We start from the raw sequence: 27543 nt of genomic DNA, 5'->3' as shown, positions 1-27543 counted from the left end.
GCCTGCGTTACATTTATGTCTCCTTCCTTCTTCCTTCAGGGATTCCCTCTGTTTTTTCTTTGTTGCAGTGTCTATCCCTGTCCTTGTGTATTTCTTAAAAGGAACTATGGCCATTTTCAAAATTCCTACATCATTCCTTTGGTGCAAGAGAGTCCAAAAATATTGGTAAAAATCAACAACTCTTTCCCAAATCCAAAAGCTAGAGTGGTAAAACTTAAATTTGTGATGTTGAATTGCAAAGTGGACTGCACTTGTACAGCACTTTTTTAGTCTTCGAACCACTCAAAGCCTGTTTACACTGCATGTCACATTCACCCATTCACACACACATTCACACACTTGTGGCCGAGGCTACCATACAAGGTGCCACCTGCTACTCAGTAACCAATCACACGCACTCACACACCGATGGAACAGCCACCAGGAGCTATTTGGGTTGTAGTATCTTGCCCGAGGATATTTAGACATGTGGACAGGAGGAGCCAGGGATCAAACCGCTGGTCTTCCAATCAGTAGTCTCGCTCACCAGACCTTTCTCAAGAAAAGAAAGGTCTGGCTGCGCCGACTCTCACTTTAAGATTGGAGAAAAAAACGCCTCGTTTTTTTTTATTTCTTTCAACCAATCACAATCGTTCTTGGCGGTGCCAGCAACGGTGCACTTGCAAAAATATTGCCGGGGGGAAACAGGTTTTAGTGTAACACGCCCACAAAAATATCGCCTACAGGACGCGAACCATGGTAGAAAAATGGCTACATCCCCACAAGATCAAACACAGCAAAAGTTAGTAAAGGATGTGTTGAAAACTGCTACACAACCGGAGGTGGTAGGGCGGGACTTGAGCGGGTGGCTCGTTCCGCCCAATGAGAGGCTGATCTCTGCAGCGAACTTCCGCCCACTCAGACTATCCAATCAGTGGACCACCTACTCTACCTCTGAGCCACAACAGACAATGAATAATGAAAGATGTTATAGATGTTCTGGGGGACATTTTCTGTGTCAGAACTTAGAACACTGAACTAGGATAAAGTTCATTTGGGTATACAAACATTTTGTCGGTCCACAAAATCAGGCTCAAAACTGAAAGCCCAGTTCAGACCAAAGATTCACGATGCGACAAGTTGCAATGTCGGATCACACCAATGCAACTAGATGAGGCAGTGTATCATCTCTATGCAACAACTCTCTGTACCTCTGTTCTGTTTGCAGCTTTTCAGGCTTATTTTGTGGCTGAATATAATTTGTAGCTTCTTGAAATATGAATGAGGATAGTGATAGTGAGATACTGGCTACAGCTGCATTTGTAGTAGTGATGAAACAGCGAAAAATTTATACAAAACGAGCATCAGATGGACTGTATTCATAATAAATACGCCACAACAATATAAATAACCAGCACCAATTAATCAGTCAGTGAGAATGTGTGTGAGGGGGCGTAAACACATACAGTGAGGAGCAGCAGGAGCGACCTACTGTCATGAGGATGGAAACAGAGGGCTCAGTGGGGACGGAGCACCTGCAGCAGCAAGCAAACATGCTGTCTATGATAATTTTAACTTGACCATTGGACTTCACTACAAGCTGATTGGCTGTAGAAACAGGTGACGAGCTTTATGTTCTAAAACCAGCCGCTGGTGATTTGACCAGCTGAGTTGCAGGTGACACCATCAGCCTGCTTGAGTCAAGCTCAGACAGCCAGTTCACACCGCTGCAACTTTTCTCTGCAACGTTCTAAAAAGGTTTTGTTTCGGCTTAACTCTTTGGTCTGAACTGGGCTTCACACCCTGTGACATCACAAGTTTAGACTTTCTCAAGTAGCTTGAGCTCTCGTTCATTAATTGAACTTTCCTAGGCCGTGAAAACATCACTGGACTTCTTGATTTAGGTGATGTCCCCCTTTAACTAATGTTTCTGAACTACTGCAGGAATCTCCAGCTGTGCCTGCCTTGTAATCTCCAGTTTTTAGCATCATTTTCTTTCATATCCTTTCCTCTGTCCAGAAAAACATAATATAAGAGAAAGAAATCTTAGATTGAGATAAGATCAGCAGGAGAAGCAGAAGTAGAATTTTCTTCCATGCAACTCTTTAAATTTCATTTTTATTGTACAAATTCAGCCTCTTTAACTTTGTTATTTTTGTATAGGATGGTGCGTCAGAAGAACAGAATAAAGAATATAACATGACCAATACACAGAATGAGAGAAAGAAGGAAGAGCAGCAGGGACAGCGAGATAAAAGTCTGTAAAGACAAATCTTCTGTGCACTGATCCCTGTGTCTTATGTAAGTGAGAGGGCAAAAAAAGTGGGTGGTTTAGAGAGGTACAGGGAGGTAAAAGCAACCAGGAAGATGGGGGAGAAATAATGAGTGTGCAGAGGGAGAAGAGCAAGAAAGAAGTGAAGGGAGGGAGTGAGGGAGAGATGGCGAGGGAGGGGAAGGATAAGAAAAGAAGCTGGTGATGATGTAACCATGCAACTCACACCTCCAGCCCCTGCACTACACTGGGGATGTCTGTGTGTGTGTGTGTGTGTGTGTGTGTGTGTGTGTGTGTGTGTGTGTGTAACAAACCCTTATGACGGGGATTATATCCCACACAGGAGACACACATGCTGTCAGTATCAGAAGTAAGAGTAAGTTTAAAATGACTCACAGAGATGAGCTACAACCATTAAATAGATGTTATAAAAGAGTGATTGATTACCCCTGATAGCATATGTATTTTTTCCCCAAGGGCAGAATTATACTTGGCCTCCATTTGGGTTTTCTACCACAGTTTGCGACACATGACCTCTTGCCTGTTTACGGTCAGCTCTGTGCGTTGTCATGGATGCATTGTACACAGTCCAACTAGCCAACAGTTTGCATGGCTGTGGGGTAGAGATGCATGCCCGAAAGAAAAGCCTTCTATTCTGGTCAGGGGGAGAAACACAGCTACTTTTAAACATTATAAAAGGCTTTATAAAAAGGCTACATAATCACAATGTCGACGTTTTTAAGAAGGCAGTAGAAGGAATGAAAGAGGGAGGCTGTGTTTGCACAGTCAAACAAGTTCACCACCTGTGGAAAACGTCTTGGCACAAGCGACAGCAGCTCCACTTTCCATATTTTGATGTGATAGATGACATGTGAAGGCATGTAAATTGGCATATGTGCAGCTGCATGTAAACAACTGAGTGGGAATATTTTATGGAATAAGGGCAAAAAAATGAGTATTTTGTGCATGTGAACATAGTCAATGATAAAGCAACAATTTGTCAGTTAGTTATATGATCCACAGTCAAGTAATCAGCAACTTTATTGATAAACTGTCTTATTGTTTGTCATTTTTCAAGCAGACATGCTGCAAATTTGGTATTTCCACTTTCTCAAAGATGTGGATTTGCTTGTTTTCTTGGTCTTACATTATAGTAAATTTAATATTTTTGGATTTGGGAATGCAGGTTGGACAAAGTCTCATCTCTCTAGCTCTCGGATATTGTACGAGACTTTCTCACAGTTTTGTACAGATTAATCAGTAATGAACATAATTGTTAGCTGCAGCCCTTGTGCATAACTATGACACTCAGTGGCCTTGATCTAACAATGAGAAGTGTTAAACTGTGCTGTGGCTTGTTTGTTGACAAAATGGGAGTCAGTTGAATTACTGTTTCTGTGAGAGCGAGGCTGTGCTGAGGCAAGTTGTGATGATACAAGTGGGTGTGTTTGTTTTAATTCACTGTTTCAAGAAGCTTTGTTTTGCTTTGTTTGAGTATTGGGACAAAGTAGAGAAAAAAAGACCTCAATCACTTGTTGGTTTTAAATAGGACTATATATTTCCTCATATGTGTGGGTTCAATACACAAATGGTCCGTGGCATTTCTGGTCTTTGCCTGTGGCAGAAACTGGACTGTGGGGAGAGGGTTTTGAATTCTCAGCACACGTTTTCTGGGGATGCACACGAGTCAGAATACATACTAGTTATAAACCACAACCGCAGCGTATCCTGTGGTATTAGAAAGTAACATGCTGTTGTGACTCATCCCTCTCAGAAATTGAGCAACAGGGCAGAACCAGTGTGAAGTGAAATATGAAAAGTAAGCAGACCGTCCCGTCTTAATAAGCTCCTCTTTCTGTGTTTTCGGGGCTACCGTTGGCTTTACTGTAGAGAAAACGTGACTTGTTGGCTTGATCTGATTGGGACCCTGAATCTTAGCTCTCAGTGTGATGCCAATTATAATGCCGGTGTCATGTTTGAATTAGACCCTTTTTGTGGAAGTCACGATGGTAATCTTACCATTAACTCCAAGAACATTTCTGTGAAACTTCCCACAAGTCTGAGGTCTGACAGGCTGCAGAAACACAAGATAAAACATGCACAAAGTTAATTGCATGTTGTATAGGAAAAAAAAAGCTCATACCGTCATAATCAGGGCAGCACAACCGCCCTATATTTCGTTTGAATTCATGCCAACTGCATGGATGATTACCAGGCAAAACACTTTACATGCAGCATGTGAGCAATTAGGAATTACACGAAAGCCCTCTTGTTATTCTTTTCTTGTGCAATTCTGGCCACTTAAAAAACACGCAGCATAGGTCTGTAAGTCTTTAAATAAATGATAAAACTGAAATTGAATGGGGGATTTATTCGAGAACAAGGCTACTGGTTTCACTCATGCTCACGATGGTTGTTAATTAAGGCTTCTACGGCAGAACAAGTTTTAAAATCTGACTGAACATTCTCCCTAATGACAAGCAAATTAAAATGTCCAATAATATCTTAATAAAGCCGCAAGGATCAATAATGTAACTTTGAAAGGACAGCTCACCCCTAAATTAAAAATACATATTTTTCCTCTTACCTGTAGGGCTATTTATCACATTGTTTTGGTGTGAGTTGCTGAGTGTTGGAGATATCAGCTGTAGAGATGTCTGCCTTCTCTCCAATAGAGTGCCGAAGTCACGCCCCTTCCGGTAGAGCTCATGGGACCTTAGATCGGAAAAAATATGAATGGCAGTGAATGAGGAGAGAAATATTATCTTTTGGTCCCGTTTGAGTTGTGACATGAAATCCAAATATGTCGTTAATAAATTTAAAACATAACTTTTAAGGTCAAGAAAGTCATACTTTGTGGTAAAACTGTTGAGATATAAGCTTTTGAAAAAAACGTAATTAGAAAAACTACACAGGAGGCAGTCGCGTATGTGACGTCATAGCTTTCGCTCGCTTCCTGCAGCTTGGAGTGACTGCAACCTGGCACAAAACACAGACGTCTTCAATCATAAATCGATTAATCATAAAACAGTGGAATTTAAGCGGGGAGGCCAAGCTGCAGGAAGCGAGCGAAAGCTATGACGTCACATACGCAACCGCCTCCTGTGTACTCTTGAGTCTTTCTAATTAAAAAGCTTATATCTCAACAGTTTTACCACAAAGTTTGACTTTCTTGAGCTTAAAATTTATGTTTTAAATTCATTAACAACATATTTACATTCCATGTCACAACTCAAACGGGAACAAAAGATAATATTGCTCTCCCCATTCACTGCCATTCATATTTTTTCCGATCTAAGGTCCCATGAGCTCTACCGGAAGGGGCGTGACTTCGGCACTCTATATAATGGAACTAGATGGCACTCAGTTTGTTGTGTTCAAAGTGCCAAAAAATACATTTGAAAAACTAGACAGCAATGTCTCTTTCCAGAGATCATGACGTGGTTACTCAAGATAATCCACAGACCTTGTTGTGAGCAGTTTCATGTAGGAACTGTTTTCTTTCTCCCGAACTACACTCGCCCACTGTATCACAATGCAGAAGAAAGCCGTTCTCCTCAGCTGTGCTTTAACAGTAGCTAGTTCAGTGGTGTTAGATGAACAGTCGGTGCATGCTTCCTTCCGCGCAGTGATATGGTTGATGGGTGTAGTTCACTAGCAAAAAAATAGTTTCTACATGAGACATGAGTGCCATCTAATTCCTTTATATTCGAGAGAACTCACACATGTCTACTGCTGTTATCTCGAATAGCACTACAGGTACGAGGAAAAACGCGCATCTTTGGTTTTCTGATAATCTTTTCATTTAACACGGGGGACATGGTGGTGCAGTGGCTAGCAATGTTGCCTCCTGGTTCGAACCCAGGGTGGGGAGTTCGAATCTTGAGATGGGAGCCCTTCTGTGTGGAGTTTGCATGTTCTCCCTGTGTCAGCGTGGGTTTTCTCCAGGTACTCCAGCTTCCTCCCACAGTCCAAAGACATGCAGGTTAACTGGTGACTCTAAATTGGCTGTAGGTGTGAATGGTTGTCTGTCTCTATGTGTTAGCCCTGTGATAGTCTGGTGACCTGTCCAGGGTGTACCCCACCTCTTGCTCAATGTCAGCTGGGATAGGCCCTCTGCGACCCCGTGCAAAATAGATAAATGAATGAATGAATGTCCATGTAACAGGTAAATGAAGCCAGCAAAGTTGCATACATCATGTTTGAAAAGGGCTGCTGAAACGGTGTTGGACAGACTGTCTGGTGTCCCTTAATGCTGGCTGTACTTTTCCAGGTCTGTTATTGTAACCATAGCAGATATATGTATCAGGATGTGTCCTGTTGCCTCTGCCAACTACTCAAGTGCCTCTGGAGATGAGCCATGTTTATCTTCACCCCATACTATAGACATTAATTGGAACTGGATGGATGGAGTAATGTTAAAAACACCAGAGGTTGTCATAATGTTCAGCTGCATATATAGGCTGGAACATGTACACACTTATATGATCCTGTGACACAGTGATAATCTGCTGAGCAATAAACTATCTAACATGGAGTTATTAAATGAGGCGGTGATGGCCTAGTTGGACAGTAAAGGAGATGTATAATATCTCTGTAAGAGGACATGTAGTAAGAACACAACACCTACACATGAAGTGTTGAGAACTACACAGCCGCACTGAGTTATTTACTTTGACTACATTTTATGAGTAGTCGGAGAGAATATGCACGTCTGTAAATCAGTTTCTAACACATTTGGAGGTATGGATGAGAGAAGGATCACACAGCCCACTCACTGCAGGAACGTTAGGCCAGAGGGCTTATCTCCAGTGGCACTGCTGGAAGTAAACAGTACAGTCGCACAGGCAGAGACGAGCGAGAACACACTGAGAGGAGAAGAAATTGAACCGTTTGGACCCTTGTACTAAGAGCTTTTTCAGTGCTCAATTTCTGCCACTTGAATGCTAAAATGTTTATTTCAAAAACTCCTAGTTTAGTTAGGCCTCAGTGTTTGATCTCCCCTCAAGCTTAGATATGAGACGAGTGAATATGAACAGATTATTCTCTTTCTCTGAGTGTCTCATTTATGTGATTTCAACCTTAATCATCTATTTTCAGGTGTTTATTTCATCTTAATATGTTGTTCTCACCAGCTGTTTTTAGTCACATTCTTTCATCACCCAAACATAGTGTGTTTAATAGTGCAGCAGGGCAGGTGGTGATTTAGTAGCTGAAACCGTAATTATCAGATATAATTGTCAGTAATGGGCGGATGCACAGGCTGGTTGACTGAATGGCTGACAACCAGTACTAGAGTAGGTCAGCTTCTCTGCATCAGCCAGCACATGTCCCAGGTCCGGTCTGTCAGTGAGCAAATAAACAGATTAATCACTGTAATTGAATTATAAAATGAGTAATGATTGCACTGCCTCTTCTGTACTTTCCCCTGGTGTTCAGAACTAGGTCACATAAAGGCCAAGGCTGGAAAATGTTTCTGATTTAAACAACAAAGGAAATAAAACAAATAAACGCTGAACTCAGACATACAGAATTCCTTAATAGTCCAGCAACACATAAATGCTTCCTATGCAAAGTTTTCTCTAACAAACAAACAAACAACACAAGGATTTTCACATGAACTGTTGAAATAATTAAAAGAAAAAATATAAGCCCACTCATGTTCCCTAAAACAGTGATTCCCAACTGGTCCAGCCACGGGGTCCAGATTTCTCCTTAGTCTTTAGGTCAGTGTCCATAAAGTTAAATATATTTAGCACTATACTTGCGTTTAGCCACGTTTTTGAGATAGTTTGCTGTCTTTGTCAATTAGCTATTAGTTAGTCACTCACTCTACAGCAGGAAATGGCACTTCAAAATAAAAGTTCTGTGCCGGAAATTCACTGCACTCTAAAATAAAGTGTGTCTTTTACAAACTTGACATGTTCCTGAGTCACTTGTGGTCTATTCAGAATGGACACCAGCTGGGAACCACTGCCCTAAAACAAAGTATCAAAGTCTTCAATTCAACATCCCCTCCACAACTGGATAAATTTAACAGACCTTTTAAACCTAGTTTTTTCAAGTAATTAAAAGCTGTTTCATTCATTCATTCATTCATTCATCTTCTAACCGCTTCATCCTCTTGAGGGTCGCGGGGGGGCTGGAGCCTATCCCAGCTGACATCGGGCGAGAGGCAGGGTACACTAGGCGAGGCAGGGTCGCCAGACTATCGCAGGGCTGACACATAGAGACAGACAACCATTCACGCTCACATTCACACCTACGGACAATTTAGAGTTATCAATTAACCTAATCCCCAATCTGCATGTCTTTGGACTGTGGGAGGAAGCCGGAGTGGCCGGAGAGAACCCACGCTGACACTCCACACAGAAGGGCTCCCACACCCGGGATCGAACTGGCAACCCTCTTGCTGTGAGGCGACAGTGCTAACCACCAGACCACCGTGCCGCCCTAAAAGCTGTTTCATTTCTCTTATATCTTCTTGATTTCATAAAAGGTGAGCTTGTGAAAAATCAGTAACCTGCACATTCTGTATGGAAATATGGTGCATTGACTAAGTTTATGTTAACCAGTCTTAAAGGGTAACTTGGGTATTTTTTCAACTTTGACCCTATTTTCTCATGTTTGTGTGCTATTGACTAATGGGAACAACATTTTTTGTTAAAAAATTGGTCCACTATTGAATAGAAAGGCTGCAGCCGGCAGCTGTGAAACAGGCTGCAACATAACATTAGTGTGCAGTTGTGCACTGTTAATTTAAGTCCACTAAAAGTGTTTTTGCTACTGACAGGCTCAGAATATTGTAAGTGTTTGACAGCTTAATGGAAAGGATCCTACAAAAGGTAAACATTTTTGTTTAACCAGAAACAGCACTTAAATTGCTATCACCAAACCCACCAGCCTCCATTTAACTACTGTAAAAAGTAATTTTTGAGCAGAAGGGCTGCAGTCAGTAGCTGTGAAACTGGCTGCAATGTAACTTTAACAGGCCATTGTGCGCCATCAAATTATGTCCTCTAAAAGTTCTTATTTTTGCCACTGACAGGCTCAGATTGTTACTATAAGTGTCTGACAGCTTCATGGAAAGGACCCTACAACAGCCTCACAATCACTTTCACCCAACCCACCAGACTCAATTTAAATAAAAAGTTATTTCATCATTGTAAAACACACTTCATTTAAAGTCGACAGAAACAAAATGAATGTCACAAAAAACGTCCTGGTTCCTGTTTCCACTGTTACAACAATCAGCAGCTCTGGTTCAGTAGAAATTAACCCTTAAATCAGCCAGTTAGATGTGAAAATATGCTGCCTCTATACATGCTAAAATTACTGTTTATTTAACTCAAGTCTGGTGAAATTGCCGATGGCGATTTCAGCGCAGTTTCTAGTCAAGCAAAAGGATCTTACTCTTAAACAAAGTCTATCTTTGAAGGGATCATTTCCACAATGATGTCAGATATATAAAAATAATAATCTGAGCCTGTCAGTGGCAAAAACAAACCACTGGTTTATTACAGCCTGTTTCTCATTCAATACTCGACCAATTTCAAAAATTGTTGTCTCCATTTTTCACTGAGACACAAAAACTTGGAAAAATAGAGTCAAGGTTGGAAAAAATACCAAGTCACCCTCTAACATCAGAATGAAGGGGGCATACAAAAGAGCCTTGAAAACCTCAGTTTGAGACTTGTAATGTCAGCCACGGTCAGTTGTCATTGTTCTGTGTTCTTGGCCCACAAACAGTTCAAGTAATGATGTCAGTAAGGCTCGTTGTGTTCTCCGTTTTCCATCCCGAAACTTTGGAGCCAACCGCTAAACCGGGGCCAAGGCCGGGACCTTTTGTTCCAGGGCGCTCTCTGCCCCGTCATTTCACCCACGCAGGCACACAAACACAAACTCCACACAGAGACGTACTTGTGTATCAAAAGCCTACGTAACACAGAGACTAACTTCTTTTTGTTAAAGTCAGATTTTTGAGTTAATATGATTACACGTTTTCCACAGTCTTAAATATGGGGATAATATTTTCAGCTCTATGAAAGACCATTCCAGGTCGTCCTGACAGGAGATTTAACAATGCTTATCCTTTAATATTATTACATCACCTCAAAGACTCTCTGATAACTAACCCAGCAGGGCCTCGATCATATTCACACCATCTGAGTGAACGCCTATAGCTCGGGGGACAGTTACACATTCAGGTTTCACTGTTCATTACGCCACCTCCTGCATTTTAATGTAAACACAGAGGGGTTGTATATTTAAGCTGATATTCAGACTCATTTTTCCACATCACAGATAAACTGCCGTGACAGAGCAGCTCATGGAAGCTGGTGTATAATCCAAGGTTATATTCATGGCATCATCCATTCACATTGCTGGTGAAGAGCTTTGAATGAATTTTACATGATGACGTACATCAGACTTTCAGTCAAGGTCCTGAGGTCCCGCAGTGCTGAGCATTTTTATTCTGGCCATGAAATCAGTAAAACAACTTCAACAGTCTACATACACATGAGGGTATAAGCACCATTTCAGGAATAATCTCTGTCACGCCTGAAAATGCATTTTACAAGACTATTCCCTTACACTGGGCAGACGTGCTGTAGTAAACAGGGAGAAGATAGTGTACTCTGCATTTGGTTGCTTAGTTGCATAAAATACTACAGGGAAGAAACAGCAATGGCAAAAAGTAAGACAAGAGAGTTCTTTGGTAAGACAGTGAGGAACTGTTACTGACAGTAACATGAGTACGAGGCTGTCATAACGGAAGTAAACATAGATTGGGAATTGTTGCAAAGCGAATACACAAAGACTGAAAGATTCCATCAGGAAGTGAACATGAGTGTCTGCGTCATTGTTTTCAAAAGTCTCGATTTCTGTCTGCCCAGACGCAAACACAACCCCAGAGTTTTCAAACTAGACCAGGGTCAGCAGCGTTTTAAAAAGTCTTTATTTTAGGGGTTTAATGTGTCGTAGCAGTGTGGATGCTTGGTGTAAATGTAGCGACCTGAACTGCCAGACCAGTGATGCCATTGTAGCAGCACATAACAAAACTTTTTCGCATGTTTTGCATCTGATCGGCTCTTCTGATCAGTCCTTATAGAAGAAGAAGAAATACTTAATTAAGTCCATGCTCCACGTTTGGTCCATACAGGGACTTTGGATTTATTTATTTTTATTTTTATTTAATTTTTTTAATTAAGACAAATAACACACACAGCATATGGCAACACACAGCACTGTACACATTTACATATCTGGGGTTCACACAGTCATGGCTAAGCCTCCCTCTGGCCACCAATTTAGACCTGACATTAGCATGTTAACTGATTCTCCCAAACAAATACAGTCACATATACACACCCACACACATCTCCACCAGTGATGTAATACATAAAACAGGCAAACACATGCTGACACACACACAAACATATGCATACACACAGATGTGCATTAAATAGGAATATGTCCAAGCGGGGACTTGAATCAGAAACACTCCAGTTCCCAAGCCAGGTCCCTATAGACTGAGCCACTGCCACCCCACCTACCACTGATCAGACTGTGACTGATTGATCAGATCCGTAGATATCTTAAACATCTCTTTGGACATCTCAAATAGGAGTCAACATTAAATTGTTTTTATCTGAAGGTATAATTAGGCAAAACTAAAGTGGAGACATTTTGAATTTGAGTCAGTACTGCCTTTAACCGCCTAGTTTATGTCTGACATTCACTGACTTCCTCTGATAGTAGATGACAAATAGATCACAGGGAGAATTTTCCATTTAACTGCAGTTGCAGCAGTTGTAACCAAGACAAAGTCATTTGCGTAACCATAATAAGGCAACATCAGAGTGCAGGTGGAGTGAGAGGGTGTGGTGATACAGTAAATTATGATTTCTCAGCTTTTCACACTGTGTAGTCATTTAGTTAACATTTTACAGACACCTACACATAAAGACACACACCACAGTGCAGCAGAGCTCGTTCTGCACACACCAACACAAAGAATAGTTTCTCTGCCTGAAAGTTAAAATATGAGAAGCTCGTTAATGTGCTGCTTAAAAGGACAAGATATAAAATGGGAGTGAAGCTGTCTAAAAAAAGGATTTCTTTACCTAATCACACACACACACACACACACACACTTAGATGAGTCTTGTGAGTCATCCTCCATAATCTGCACATGTGACGATGCAAGAATTCCCTAACAGCCAATCAGGGCTCTTGGAACAGAGGTGTTGCCGTAGCAACGGCACAGTGACAGCAGCAGATGGGGTTTGCTGTTGAGAGGAAGAAAGAGAATAAAGACGAGGATAAACAGAGTGATGCGTGCGGAGGAGAAGAAAGTCTCATGGTGTTGAGTCTGGTTCATGAACTTTTCACCCCGGTTCAGTTTCCACTGGCGCTCGCTGCGGAAAACAGCCCACGAAAAAGCTCCTGTGATCAAAGTATAGCGTTAACCACATCAAGAAATACAACGTTCATTTAGAGAAATCACATATTACATGATGTAGAATCAACAGAACAGAAAGAAGAAGCTATTTATTATTGGTAAACTGGTGCCCAAGGATTTGTGTTTGTGTCTTGTTCACATGCTGCCAGCTGTCTGTATTATGAAGAGTTATTTCTGTCTGCATATTTAATACCCTCCCCTTCTCTCTCCAGCATCTGTCTCTCCTCCCTCCTCTCCTTCCACTCTTCCCTCACTCGTTTACTGTCAGATCCATTTCATTCAGCCCTCTATCACTCCCTCCTTCTCCTCAGTCTGGCTCTCTCCTGTCTTCTTCACTCCCTCTATCTATTGCATTGACCTCTGGGATAAAAACTAAGATTGTAATGTGATTTTTACTTCTGTATTTTCAGTTGTAAAAAAAGAGTTCCTGTTTAGTACCATCTTTTCAAATTATTAAATGCAGGAATGCAGTTTTTCTCACCAACAATTATTGTTTCCTTCACTATCTTTACCCCACACAGCACAGTTACTATAGAGGCAAAAACCAAAGCTCTTGTAACAAATACATATTTAAATCATGCTTCATGTTAGTCATGAAAATTATATATTCTAGTGTTCTAATTATATGTCAGTGACATATGGCAGTAAAGTAGTTTTGATTGCTTTTTAATTAGTTTATTTTACCAGGAATATTCCCACTGAGATTCAAAGTCTGTTTTACGAGGAAGTCCTTGCTCAGACAGCAGCATAAAAAGTTTCAGATTCAAAAAAACAAACAGTAGACTCAAATTAAAACAGCAAAAAATGTGTTTTAAAAAAAGCATAAAACTTTCACATAAAGGATACACACTCAGTGGTCAAATTATTCTTAATCCTGTTATAAAAATCTCCCCTGACTCTGTACTTTACACCAAGATGAGGCGCCAAAACTGTACGATGTGATGGTTTTTTTGGGGGGTTTTTTTGTGATCAACCTTTATATTTTATTTTATTTTATTTTATTCTATTCTATTTTAATTTAACTTATTTTATTTTGTTTTATTTTAATTTAATTTGTTTTATTTTATTATTATATTTTAATAATTATTTTATTTATTTATTTATTTGCTTAAAATATATACAAGCAGAGCACAATCGAAACAACAATCACAGTACAAGCAAAACAAGAAGCAAAACCTAGTGGAGACCCCCGACCCTGACCCCAAAGTGTACCCAAAGATCTCCATATAGTAAAAGCAGGACACATGGATCAAAAATTAAGCAATAAATAGGACACAATGTGACGTTTAAAAGACAGATTGTTCGTTCTGTATGGTGTTTTATGTTATGTCTAATTATTCAAAACACTTTAAATAAGAGTTGAAAGTGAGTTGAGACTCGTTCAATAACCTTTTTTAAAGTAACAATCTGATAAACACTCATCATGATAGTGTGTCATGGTGGGCCTACAGTTTAACCCCATCACAGTATTTGTAATGTGACATGGGAACATTGCAAAGTCATCAAGAAAGTGATATATCGCTTAGCCCTACTTTAACACCTCCACCCCTCCATCTTGTCTTTCTGACCCCCTCCCTCCCCGTCCTTCAAGAAAATGTTTTTTAAATCTGTTTTTATCTCTCAGCTTACAGCTGTATCTGTGGTGTCGATGTTTTACTCGTTAGCTTCATCTATATTTAGATGTCGTATGGAACAAACTGTAATTTCTTGTTCCTGTCATCCACACACACACACTTACACACACACACTCACACACTTTACTGTATATATGTACACAGACTGTCAACACCTTCTGTTTATCCAGAAAGTTCTGCTCATTTCTTCACTGGACAGTTCATCTGCAGACACTAAAAGTCACAACTAAACTAGATAAGAACTGAAAAAGGAGGAGGTATTTTTAATGACGTGATCTTTAGGGACTTACATAACATGGTGAAGGGGAGATATAGTATTTAGCTGTCAGTTACATATAATCCTGACAAATTCAGAAGGTCAGAGTCACTTTCCAACATGTGTTTAATCACACAGAGATGTTAAACGTGTACACTGATGTTAGAAATCTTCAGGATAAGACACTTCTGGTACCAAATTAATTAAGTAAATCTTTACTATGACCTTTTATCTGTGTGAACATTATTTTTTAATTCATATAAGTCCTGGAACTGGTACTATCATTCTCTTCACTCCCCTTCCTCACCAGGCTATTAAATGTTAGTGTGAATAAAGGGCACATACCTTTCTAATATCTGATTTTAATCCAGTGCTAATTGACTGTTCTCTTCACCCTGAATATTAAGCGAAAAAAAGGAAGTAACCGTCCATACTTTTATTTTTTAACCAGCATAGTCTATTTTTTTTATTTTTGGCATATGATTAACTGCAGAGTTATTTTTATTTATTATTTCATTTTATTTTATCTATATCCACTTGTGCATTTATGTCATGTAAAACCTACTCTCAAGGCAATTTTGTTCTGCAATGTTAATTGCCTCTTCATTGCTGCAAGGGCAATAAAGTTAAAAAGAAATTGTTCCACATTATTTCTTTAAATGTACATTGTGTAATATCAGCATGAAACTCATTAACCTGCAGAAACCGCTCTGTTCAGCTCCCAAAAATTAACACTTTCAGATTAGAGTCGCCAAAGAGAAATCCACGTGCCGTAACTGTGGCTGTCTCTGACCTTGAACCTTTTGTCTCATCATTAATAATGTCCTCTCTGCTTTTCATCTCAATGAATGAAATCAGTTTGAGTGCCAACCTTTTGTGTCCTCTGTATTTCTGTCCTCAGATCACCGAGCTGTTAGATGATGATAAGTGTGAGGCCGAATGTGAAGAGCTGCCTCAGGACGGAGAGGAGGGTCCTGCCTCCTCTGACTCACCACAACACACACACACTGACGACAGCCCCACAGCCAGGTGAGACATCACTGTGTTATCTTACACCGTTAGATAAGAGGGTTAATTAGATTTTTTATTCCTTGGGTCACTCCAGAGTGAGGATGACATATTGACAGAGGGTATGAGAGAGATCAAACTGGATTTAAAAACAGGACATTGCAGTTACATGGTACCTACCAGTATTTCATCTGGCCAATCAGGTAGGACGATTTAGTCGGTTCACTATTGGCTGCTTTCCTCACTCTTACTTACACTGATTTTGTTTGGTCTTTTATGAGTTAGGATAATGTCACATCATTGTCTCGTTACATTTATATAACTTTAAACTTGTCAGGATCTTTTCTGTATTTAGAGATTTGAGACATTTACTTAACACATTTTCAGTAGATTTGCTCAGGGCTGTAATTACAGGATATCTTTTTCCATTGTGCGTCTCACCAAAGTTAATAAAGCTTAATAATAAAATGATTAAAAGATAATTGGTTACCTACAGGCGTTCGTTACCGGGCGATGAAACACAAATAAAACTGACTTAAAATTTGTGTTTCTTGGCAAAGTAGAGGTCAGGGTAGAAAGTAGGGTGACACTGCTGTCTTAGCATTTGGACAGGATTATTAGAAAGACTATAAACAAGCTTGTGGACTAGGGTCACCTTACCTGTTGAAATAATTAGCTTCTGTTTGCATTTATTAGCGTATAGGGATGAGTGAGTACACTATTATCTGTATTTGTATCTGTCTCTGGGCGGAGTTTGGACCAGAGGAGGGTGGGGTTTAAATTGAAAGTCAGTGTGACCTCATCAGAAGTTGTTATTTGAAGGCTGAAATTGATATGGGTTGATCAGAAGTTGCTATATTTTTTTTTTTATTAGAAATCTATTCACATACCACAATGTCAGAATTGAGTTTTAGGTCATTTTTGATCTTAAGAGTAAGAGATGAAACACAGGTAGGTAAATGAGGATTTCTCCTCATCAGAACTACAGATACTGACACTTTTCACTTGTATAGTATTCGTATTAAGTACTTAATCTGGACGGGATACTCATTTAATCAGAGTATTCGGCTCAACCCTAGTGTACACACTGAAGGCTGAATACGAGAGATTTTGTGGCCACCAAACTGGCACAAATATGACAAAAAGAAACCGTGAAGTTCTCAGAGCAACCACAAAAGGTCAACCACACCCCTGACTGTGCCTGCAGGTTAAAAGCGTCTCAATGCTCCTGTGTTGTTTGCATGTCTTTGAATCAGGTGATGTGAATGCATTTGCTGCAAAGTTGGCTCCCTTCTTTGCAAAATAGCCTCATTGCAAACATTTTTAGTTTTCTTCTCTCTGTCATTGTTCTGCCCACTGCGTTCTTGGTGCAAAGGCAATATTAATACTTGGATTACTGTTATTTAGAAAACGTCTCAAGAGGACGCTTAACACTTTATTGATTCACTTGTAATGATTTTGTGTATGTGTGTCTGTCTGTGTGTGTGTGTGTTTGTTTTATTTTTGTAATGTATGTTTCTATTAATTTGTAACACTGCTCATCTTGATCCTTGAAACAATTAATCAATCTTTGTTTTTATCTTTTGTCAGTTTTGCTATTTCATAGGGGAGGTATCTTCACAAGACATTTATGGCTTCTAACCTCTTAGCACAATTTTTGAACTTTTTAAACTCATTGTCTTGTCTATACACATGTATGTGCAAATAAATAAACTTAACTAGACTAAATTTATAATTGGATAACACGTGAACAATTACGATCAGGAGCATCAAACTGCACTAAGCTGCAAAACTTAAAGGGCGTGTTTGCCCTGTAATAATTAGCACAGTGTTGTTTGTGACTTAGTCCTTGAAACTAGGCAGATAGCAGTTTCAAGTGATGCTCAATTCATGGCGCCATTCAGTCTTTGTGAATTCGCGCATCAGTGCTCTGTGGCTTTTGTCTGGTATTTGCACAGTAATCTCCAGAAGGTGCAAGGAAGTTGTGACAGGTCATCTGACAACACATCATATATATGTTACTTAGTCATTCATTCACTTTTCGTAACTGCTTATCCTGTTGTGGGTCACTGGGTGAGAGGCAGGGTACACCCTGGACAGGTCACCAGACTATCACAGGGCTGACACATGCTCACATTCACACCTACAGACAATTTAGAGTCACCAGTTAACCTGCATGTCTTCAGTTGATGTGCGTTGAGCATTACCGTAACTTTGATAATAAATATAATTTTATTACATGACTATTTCCAGATTCAAATGACAACACACCAATTGTTTCAAAAATTCCCTGTACAGACGGGGCCTCCATACTTGAGTCACCTGCTCGGTCTGTAACGCCATCATCAGCAGACCAAAGTAATGAGAACACAATCATCCAAAATGTTTGTTAATTCGGTTTCACGGTCACAGTCACAGCGGTTTCTATTTGGTCGCACTAAAAGATGCAGAGCTTGTGTTCTGACCTGTTGATGCTCTGTAGCGACCAACCAGACGACAAAGGTCTGACGCACACATGCAGACGCTCACGTACGCAGGATAATGAGGCTCCCTCCAGACTGAGAGACCAGAGTTCAATCCCCCTGCAGGGACGTGAAGATCTTCTCAGGTTCTTCCGATCTGCTGATCCCCTTTAAGTTGACCCAGACTGCTGTGTGTAGACACCTACACATTTTACCGCCTGTACTCGTAATCTGTAGCATACCTCTGAGGGTGTATCAGTTAGAAGTGCACAGAGGAGATGATCATGCTGATGTAAATGTGTAAAGAGTCGCTTACATTTTGTTTTAGATTTATTCTGAGAGTAGACAAGCTCAAAAGGACAAACTCAAACTCTTAAACTGTGGAACAGGAAGCTTGGCTTGAGTCATTGAATCAAACTATCACTTTATTGTGTCTTCAGTTCAGAGCACAGAACAAAACAGTATTTTGACGGCAGTGTGCAGACAAACGCAGCTCACAACAGAACACAAAGGAAGTGAGTGAATAAAGATTTATTTATAGAGCGCTTTTTAAAACAAAAGTTGCAAAGTGCTTCACAGTTTAAGCATTTAACATGGAATATCAAACAGGCAGGACAGTGACAAACACATCAATAAAGGGAGAAACATCAGTTAAGAAAGGCGAGGCGATATTAGTGAGGTTTGAGAAGTTATTTTAAAAATGTGAATAGAGCACTCCAGGAATGAGTCCCTAAAATAAAATGAATTAGCATTTTAGCACTCCCTCTTCCCTCGTCTCACAGTCTGATTTTAGGTTTTTGGTAGGATGCCTGAAGGCCTGTATTTAACACAAGCTTAAGAGACTTTCACGTTTTGCTCGACAACATAAAACACATTAGTAAATACACCTCTTGTGAATTTTGAGGCTTTAATGTATCTTAAAAAAGGCATTTGCTAATAAGTGGCTAAATGAGACTACAGAACGACATCACCACAAAGCTGCTGGAGCGACATTAAGTTATGCGACCGTGGTGTAGCGTGTTTAGAGCCTAATGTTAGCTTTTTATTTCTGGCGTTTGCATTTGGGAAGATTATCTTGCTGAACAAAACAGGTAATTATCATAAACATTTGTTTGCTGCATAGCTTATTTTCTGCAATAACCCAAAATCCAATCGAAAAATCATAGGCTTTTTGACAAGGGAACCAGGATGACGCAAACTTCTACCCTGGAAATCCAGAGTTCTCGCGAGAGCACAATTTGAATTTGCTCAGCGAGTCACTCACGCTGGCAATCAGTAATGATGCTCATTACCCATGCCGTTGGAGCCGAGCTGCACCATCAGTGTATCTGATATAGGCGGGCCAGAGGCGAGCTAAACAGATGACGACAGCGCTGTGTCGACAAAGTCCGGAATCAGTCAGTAAACATTGCAAGATGGCTACGGATGAACACCAGTTGTTTAAAACGGCTTCGGCCGCTACAATGAACGAGTTAGACTTGGCTTTTTCTCTAAAAAAGGAACAGAAGACGGCACTCGAATCTTTCCTTTGCAAGAAGGACGTTTTTGCTGTTTGCCGACCGGATACAGCAAGAGTCTAATCTACCAGTTAGCTCCGCTGGTAGCGCTCTGGATACGTCACCCTGTGTATTGTTCTGATTGGTCATAGTGTTATCTAATTGCGTGCAGTGATATTTTCAAATGCATGCTTGGTGCCGCCCCTCGAGTTGGGCCATTTGCATTACTCATAGCCAGACCCTAAATCTTTCTAGATTTGGGTCTGGATTTCAAGGCAAACTTCCACGTCGGCCTACAGAAAAACATTTTCCCTGGAGCACTCTATTGAATTGGATGATCAAATACTTAGAGGTTAAATAGAAAAGATTGAGATGCAAAGAGTCAGTACACTTCAAGTTATTAAAATGAATTCACATAAGTTATCACTTATGTTGGAAAAAGGCTTGTTAACTCCAGAGTGAACGGTTCATTTTCACATGAAACTAAATTCTCATTTCTTAAAACCAGCTTTACTGTCGAACATTTATGGGAAATGTTCTTTTTATTGTTTAAATTAGCCTGGCTGTCTAAGTCCAGATTCCACAGTGGTTTATGCTCTGTATTACAGCCATGCTGCTGCATTTCATTATGAGGACATTATTGTCATTTGTACCTTACAGAGACTGTTTTATGTGTCCAGTTATACAGCGTGAGTCCAACTGCAGTTTGTCTCCTGTCCCACTGACCTCGGCTGCAGTGGTAGTAATACTTTTTTATCCAAAAAAGTTAATTTTGTCTCCTCATTCACAAATGAATGTGGTTGCTGTCTTGATGTGGAGACCTCAAATCATTTCAGATCCCATCTCGTGGTTGTTTAGTGCTGTGTTGTCACTGCACTGTCCTATTTTCTCTGTAGCTCGCTACATGTCAGATAAAGACTGTACAGCAGTGTAGGACAATAAATCAGTCTGCTGTGATTCTGTATAACGCTCACTGGGCTCTGCCTCTGTGTGTGTGTGTGTGTGTGTGTGTGTGTGTGTGTCAGGGTCATGCTGCTAGTCTTGTCCCACTGGCCTTTAAGATGATTACAGACAGTAATCCATAATCCACACTAAGACACACCCACATGGTTTGTCACACTACACACACACACACACACACACACACACACACACACACACACACACACATGCTTACATGACTTGGACCACAGAGCACATGCAGTGTATCAATAATCTATAAGGCATACAGAAAATGTGTCTCATAGTTGAAGTGACTGGATCAAGACAACATTCTGATCGTGCTGCCAGGACGCTGTTGTCCCGTTTTAAGCCCACTGTGCCAAGTGTCAGCGATCTGTGTCATGGTACAGAAGGTCAGGGATAACAAGAGAGTTCAGAGCGCTGCGGTATGAGTGTCATCTGTGCACAGGTGTCTGCATGGTTTGGTATCAAGTGGTTTAGTAGTTAATTAATCGTTTATGGGGCAACACAAACGCATCCCTGTGTGTGTTTGTATTTGTGTGTGTTTTACTGGCAGCTGGCGTCAGTTGTCACACAAAGCTTTAATGATTACTGATAAAGATGTACGGGGGGTCACATGCAGCAAATGATTTAAATTAAACGACGCTGGCCAGACTGTTTTTATCTTTAAGTCTCGTGTGATTGATTTCATTAGTATTAATTCTCTTTTAGCTGTGGCCAGCCTGCAGCCATCATCCCTGTGTCCTTGTCTACCTCAATGTCTGGTCTGGGGGATTATTGTCTGTATTTGTGGACCACCAAGTCGACGGCCACAAAGCCATTTCAATAATTTGGGTCCAGAGCTTTAGAGAATATGTCTGCTTAAATTGCTGCAATTATCAGGCACTCTGACTTTGAAGAGTTAAGTCTCACTGCTCGTTTAACCTGAAGCTAAAGAAAATGTATGCTTTCTGCATTTTAGGTGGAACCCCACTTATTTTAGTCCAGCTCCACATGTAGCAAACCTCAGATGTGGGGCTAGGGGACTGTAATTCAAGTACAACCACAGAGATGATAAGTTGGTAAACACAACTGAAGAAAAAAGACTTGGAAGACTAGGAGCTACAGTTACGCTTCAGTTTTCATAAACAAAATGACCAACGATACTGATTCATTTTGTTGTGGTTAGCGCTGCAACTAATGCTTATTTTCAGTATTAATTAACCTGACAGTTATTTTCTTGATTAATTATTTGGTCTAATAGAGTACAGAAAATTGTGAAAAAGCCCAAATTGAAATATTCCAGGGTTCGGCAATCTTTTGGATTTTGAATCCATAACTACCCAAGTTAGGGAGACTCAAGAACAGCCACCACTGTTGAGGTGTGGTAAAATTTAGAGGGAGATGGAACAGGCTGTAGACGTATTACGCATATGTTAAACATAACTTAAAATGTTAAAAAAAAAATTTCAGTGTGTTGGCTACACATTTTTACAAGTGGATAAGGCAAGCATCACTTTAGGCCAGTGGTTTCCAAGTGGTGGGTTGCGGTCCAAAAATAGGTTGTGCGGGTCCATTCTGAATGGAGCACAAATGTGTTAAGTTTGTAAAAAACACACTTTATTTTGAAGCACAGTGTATTTCTAGCACAGAGCTTTTATTTTGAAGTGCCGTTTTCTGCTGTAGAGTGAGCAACTAACGGACAGCTACTTGACAGAGACAGCAAACTAGCTCAACTGCATGGCCAAACACAAGTATGATGCTGAATATTACAAGACCGTGTGGACCTTGAACTAATGATTAAGGAGAAATTTGGACCCCCTAGCTGGACGAGTTGGGAACCACTGAATTAGGCCTACAACAATTATAAATGGAAATTAAATGTTAAAAAACTAACAGGATTCCCACTGTCATGGAAAACCTGGAAAAGTCATGGAATTGGTAAATATCATTGAATGTTTTGGAAAAGCCATTTTCTAGTGTATAATGAAGAAGTTACAGTAATCTTCCGTAGATAACCCTCCACATAATGTATCATGATGGCAGATTTATTTTCTAGAGCTTTTCCAAAGCCACTTCGGACAAATGAGTCTCATCTGACTCCAGAGCCGCAGGTTGCCGTCCCCTGAAATATTCAAACAGCTTCTCTGTCCGACCAGCATTCCAATATCCACAGATAATCAGTTTACTATCATAGAAAACTGAGAAAACATATATTTATATTTAAGGAAATGGAACCTGTGAATTTTGGGCATTTTTGATTTAAAAACGACTTTAATTTAAAGGAGTTGCATGTTTTTAAAATTGTTGCAGAGTCATTTCCTGTTGTTGAAAAAATTTGAAGATGACTTGTGTGATGAAAATGTCACGTCCTTTGAAACATTTTCCAAACCCCCAGTTTAAAAAATGTGAAGAATGTGTGATTGTCTCTCTTAAAAACAAAGCACTTTTCATGGAAAATCAGTTTGGGGTGTTTTTTGTGTGCGTGTGTGTGTGTGTGTGTGTGTGTGTGTGTGTGTTTTTGTCCTGTATCTCAGTTTGTTATTTTACTTCTAATCTATCTTCCAGTCATATTAGGCATTTACATCGTCTAAAAACATAGCTTAAGTAATTAAGACTTCATTATTGCCTTAAGGATTTTGCTGAGTCAGTGCACATGTGCATTTTTACTCAATAGCTCAGTGTTTCATGTGCACTTGGTTCTTCTCTGACACATAACTGGATGTGTCAGCTTTGAAATAGAGAGAAAGTTCCCGTCTACTGACTCAACATCGACTGTGGCTGAGTTGTTTGTGTAGCACTTGACAGACAGGGAAGTCTGTCCTCTGTGGCTGTTGCAGTGCTCCCTTAATAGACTCTGACAGCCAACACACACACACACACACACACACACACACCTTACATGCTGACAGCCTCTGCTCATTTCAAATCTATATATAATCCCTGTTATTTCTCCTCTGATCTCTCTGCGCTCCCCCCTCACTACTTCCCTCCTCCTCTGCTCTGCTTATATCCTCTCTCTGTGTGGAAAGTATTTTTCACGAGGCCACTGAAATACCCTGGCAGGCTGAGGAAGAGGACTCTTGGGATGTATTCCTGGCCCCGGTGGTGAGGAGGAGCAGGAGCAGGAGTAGGAGGGAGGGATGGATTAATGGAGGGAACGGGGAATCAGAGGGCAGAGAAGGGCAGCGGGGGGGAGCGAGGCGGAGGGGTGGGAGAATTGGAAAGTGTCCCTACTTGTGAACGATTTATTGATTTTTCAGTCCGAGTGAAAACGCAATATACCCTCTGTGGAGGGAAAAGGTCAACCCAGAAGATAGCGTTTAAACACATTATAAAACACTTGTCTTCAATTTTGTCCTGGGATTAGAGCGTTCACTCTCGCTAGTCACTCCTCACAGTTACACACATCGTACCATGCTGACATGTCTGACGTAGGTACTGTCTCGTGCTCCAGATACCCAGGCTTGTATTTCCCTCTCAGTGAATCCCCATATGAGATATTCTCCCTGTTATTTTTATGTAGCGGTGGAAATTATTTATATCACAGTGTGAAATTACACGGTGCTGGAGAGCTCTGTTTGTGGCAACAATGTGCACGTGAACACCCACATTAATCAAACACAAACTGTATGTACACTCGTCTTTTCTAGGTCAAGTGCATTTGTTTTTACGGGGAGCACCTGATGATTCATGCACACACAGGGGTGGAGGCCTCTTGCCTTTGTAAAGTTGCCTTTAGACCAGATAATAAAAACAATCATGTGAATATATTTCATATCGCGCTCACAAGGTCTGTGTCAGACTGTATGATATTGATTTGAGGTGTGTTAGATTGTGCAATGAATGCAAGGTGAAGAGAAATCTGTCCCGCCCCTCCTTCGCTGTGATTGGAAGGCTGGGTATAAAGTGACATATACATTTTATATACCTATTAACTCTCAGTGACCAGAAAAACACGATAAATGTGCAGAAGTTCAGAAGAGACGCTCAGCATCTCGTCATGCTGATAGGGTTTTTAGCATAGTGTAAATATAAGGTGCTCCTTTCGACAAACGAATACAGCGGATGTGGCTGTTGCTTGTCACCCCCAGTTTGATTGTCAGTAGTGCAGTATGGTTATATTGCAGTTATTGCTACAGCCCCACAAACAACCCAAAGTTGTTCCTCGTAAAGGGGCCTTTAGGCGCTCTTAACACGGCCAGCAGAACAGTTGTGTAAGTGCAAAGCTTGCTATGGAAGGAGCAGAGACGCTCAGATTTAACACCTTGCCTCTGCACTCAGTGTTGACTCGGCTTCAGTTTTGATCTTGTTGGTGACCTTTGAAAGAGTGCAGTGACAGCTGTCCAAGATGTAAGATAAGGGCGGGTTGTGATGAACAAAAAGCAAGAAAAATCTTAAATCCACCCAAAACCATTGTTAACTGTTGTGTTCTTACTTATCTTCTTTACAAGATACCTTCTTTGTAGAGTGAATACATATGTCACACAACAGTTTTGGGCATTCCAGCGCTCTCTTGGTACCTGGAGCACGTTGTTGCCCCTCCTTGTGTTGAGTCAACTCCTATTGCAGATCATACAGTAAAGCAGCTTTATTACTGGACAACAAACCCACTAACACCTGCTAACATCTGGCTTCTGTCTTTAGTGAGAAAGATCACAGTCGGCATTCAGGCCTGTGACAAATGACTCTGCAGTATTCATGGTTATTTATTGGCTCCAGCTCTGATCGGCACAATTGTCAGTAACTTCTGAGAGTCTTTGACATCTCAGCCATGAATGAATGAATAACATTTTCTCTGGCCCTCATGCTGCTTTCTACTTTTTGTTATCCCTGCTTTCCAGTGTGTCTTTGACTCGTCTATTGGCAATTGCCTTTATTTCGTGGAGTTTACCATGCTTAAAAGCCCTGCATTAACACACTAATGTTGGTGGACAAAGGGGTTTATATGTCTCAGTGTTGACCCTCTTGTCTTTTTGGTTTTTCTTTGATGTTGTGACTTGCGTGTAGCTGAGCAGTGCCCTGTCTCATACTGTACATACATTGACTACGATGTCTGCAGACCTACACATAAACACAGTATATAGGTCAGTTCAGGACTATCAGCTGTGTGTGTTTGACCTAGTTCATTGATCACAGCTGTTTCTCCTTTATGACTGAAATAAGACTGGTGCCCAAACTGGTAGACCTTTTTGTTTTTGTATATTTTGACCAAAATCAATGATCTATGGGTAAATCAATTGTTCGAAATATTAAAAGTTTCACAATGTCACATCGCAGTAAATGGCCAAAATACACTGTATATTCACTTAATCTGTCCAATTTAAACTTTGTTCTGTAGTTTAGGTCGTTCTTTGCACAATGGAAATGATTAATTAAAGGTAAGGCTTAAGATATAAAACATTGTCTGAAACTTAAATGATCGATAAAATAAATGATCGCCTTTTGACAGCTGATCTCATTTTGTATGGGGAGTTTTAAAACAGCCCCGATTCACTTAATAGTACATACTGTATGTTAACATTGCACACTAAGTTTCCTTCAATTGTATGGTCCATTTAAAACTCAAAGCTTCCTCTTTTATTTGCTACAATTAGAGAAATACAGAAGTCCTCTCTCTCCTCTCACTTCGTGCCCTCCTTTCCCTGCCTCCTTCACCCCTCACTTCCCGATTGTGACGAGGCCTGGGTGCCTGCACTGGGCACAATGTGTAATACGATATACTAGCTGACCTAGATAGCACCACTCACCACACGTGCTATCAGTTCTCACCCACAGTTCTGGTCCAGCTGTCCTATCTGGCTTCCTAAGGGGCACTCACGTCTCTAAATCATCACGGAAAAAGATTTTATTATGACTGTCAGTCCACACGCTGCTGCTGAAACCTCCTCTTGTCAACACGCTGCCAGTGTGGTTGCTTTGTGTTAGTCACAGGAGATAAAGTTGAAGTTTGAGATTAGAGTTTGGCCAAAACAATACAAGCACCAGGAGGGACAAATTCAACACCAGACTTTTGCTAAATCTAGTTAATGATGCACGACATTTATTCTTTCTGTCCTTGAGGAATTTCTGGAATGTTGTAGAGTTTATTAAAGTGTGACTCAGACTGAATAGAACTTAAAATTAAACTCTTTGAGGAAGTCACGGACTGTTGGGGTGTTTTATAAGCATTCACATTCAAGCACACATTATTCCACAGTGTGTTTCACTTAGTTTTACGCATAGAAATAAAATTAATGGAAAAGACACTGAACTGTTTGCTGTGGTCATTTGACTTGTACAAAAGAAAGTGGTGATTTGTTAGCTGTTATGATGACAACACACATCAGTGGGGCTGTAAAATGTGTCACACCTAGTAACCTTCATTTAGAACTTTGTTTAGCCCTGTTCTTGCACCTCTATTCCTTATTAAACAAAAACTACAACCATATTGCCACACCTTCTGAATTCAAGCTTCTCTCTTTAACCAAACTAAAACTAGCTTAATTGCCTTAACTCATCGTTAAACACACTTCATTCAAACTCGACAGAAACAAAACCAGCAATACCGTGTGTGAGCAAACATGCAGTTAGTGGCAGTAAAAGAAACAGGGACTGTTTGTCTATACAGAAGCTTATATGTAATTTAGCCTGCTACAATGGTTGCCAGGGCAACAGTACACAAAAAGACTGGCTGCTGCTCTGACCATCCTGCTATGTTGTTTTGAGTGGGAATGTTGCTTCTCTCCATTTTATTTCTATGGTTTCGCTTGTTTGTTGTATTGCAGTGTAATTTATTATGTACCATGGTCATGGAGAATAGTCGTTTTTGATTGGTTGGCAGGCTTCACAAATGGTTTTACCCAGTTCCTCATGGATTCAGTCAATGGGTTTAAAAATTAGAACATTGAATTATAGGTATGTAGAGAGACAAACATTTTCTTTTATCATCAATTCTGTCGATTATTTTTCAATTAAAAAAAGTTCAAAATAGACAAGAAAGTTTTCAGATTCCTCATTTTCTCTGATCATTGTTCAATATCCCCAAAA

The 27543-nt window shown here is 40.4% G+C and overlaps 1 protein-coding gene across 4 annotated transcripts in view; it reads left to right on the top strand.

Annotated features, from left to right (window-relative positions):
- The window catches only part of fam13b (family with sequence similarity 13 member B), a 123561-nt gene that overhangs the window by 54026 nt on the left and 41992 nt on the right, over nucleotides 1–27543 (top strand). For all 4 annotated transcript variants that reach the window (XM_050041954.1, XM_050041951.1, XM_050041952.1 and 1 more), the window contains exon 7: nucleotides 15508–15635. In XM_050041954.1, coding sequence (XP_049897911.1) covers nucleotides 15508–15635 — 128 coding nt within the window. The remainder of the gene's footprint in view (nucleotides 1–15507; nucleotides 15636–27543) is intronic.

The sequence above is a fragment of the Epinephelus moara genome, chromosome 4 (genome assembly GCF_006386435.1).
Source record: "Epinephelus moara isolate mb chromosome 4, YSFRI_EMoa_1.0, whole genome shotgun sequence".
In the NCBI taxonomy this organism is placed as follows: domain Eukaryota; kingdom Metazoa; phylum Chordata; class Actinopteri; order Perciformes; family Serranidae; genus Epinephelus; species Epinephelus moara.
This window is presented reverse-complemented; position numbering and strand designations above follow the sequence as displayed.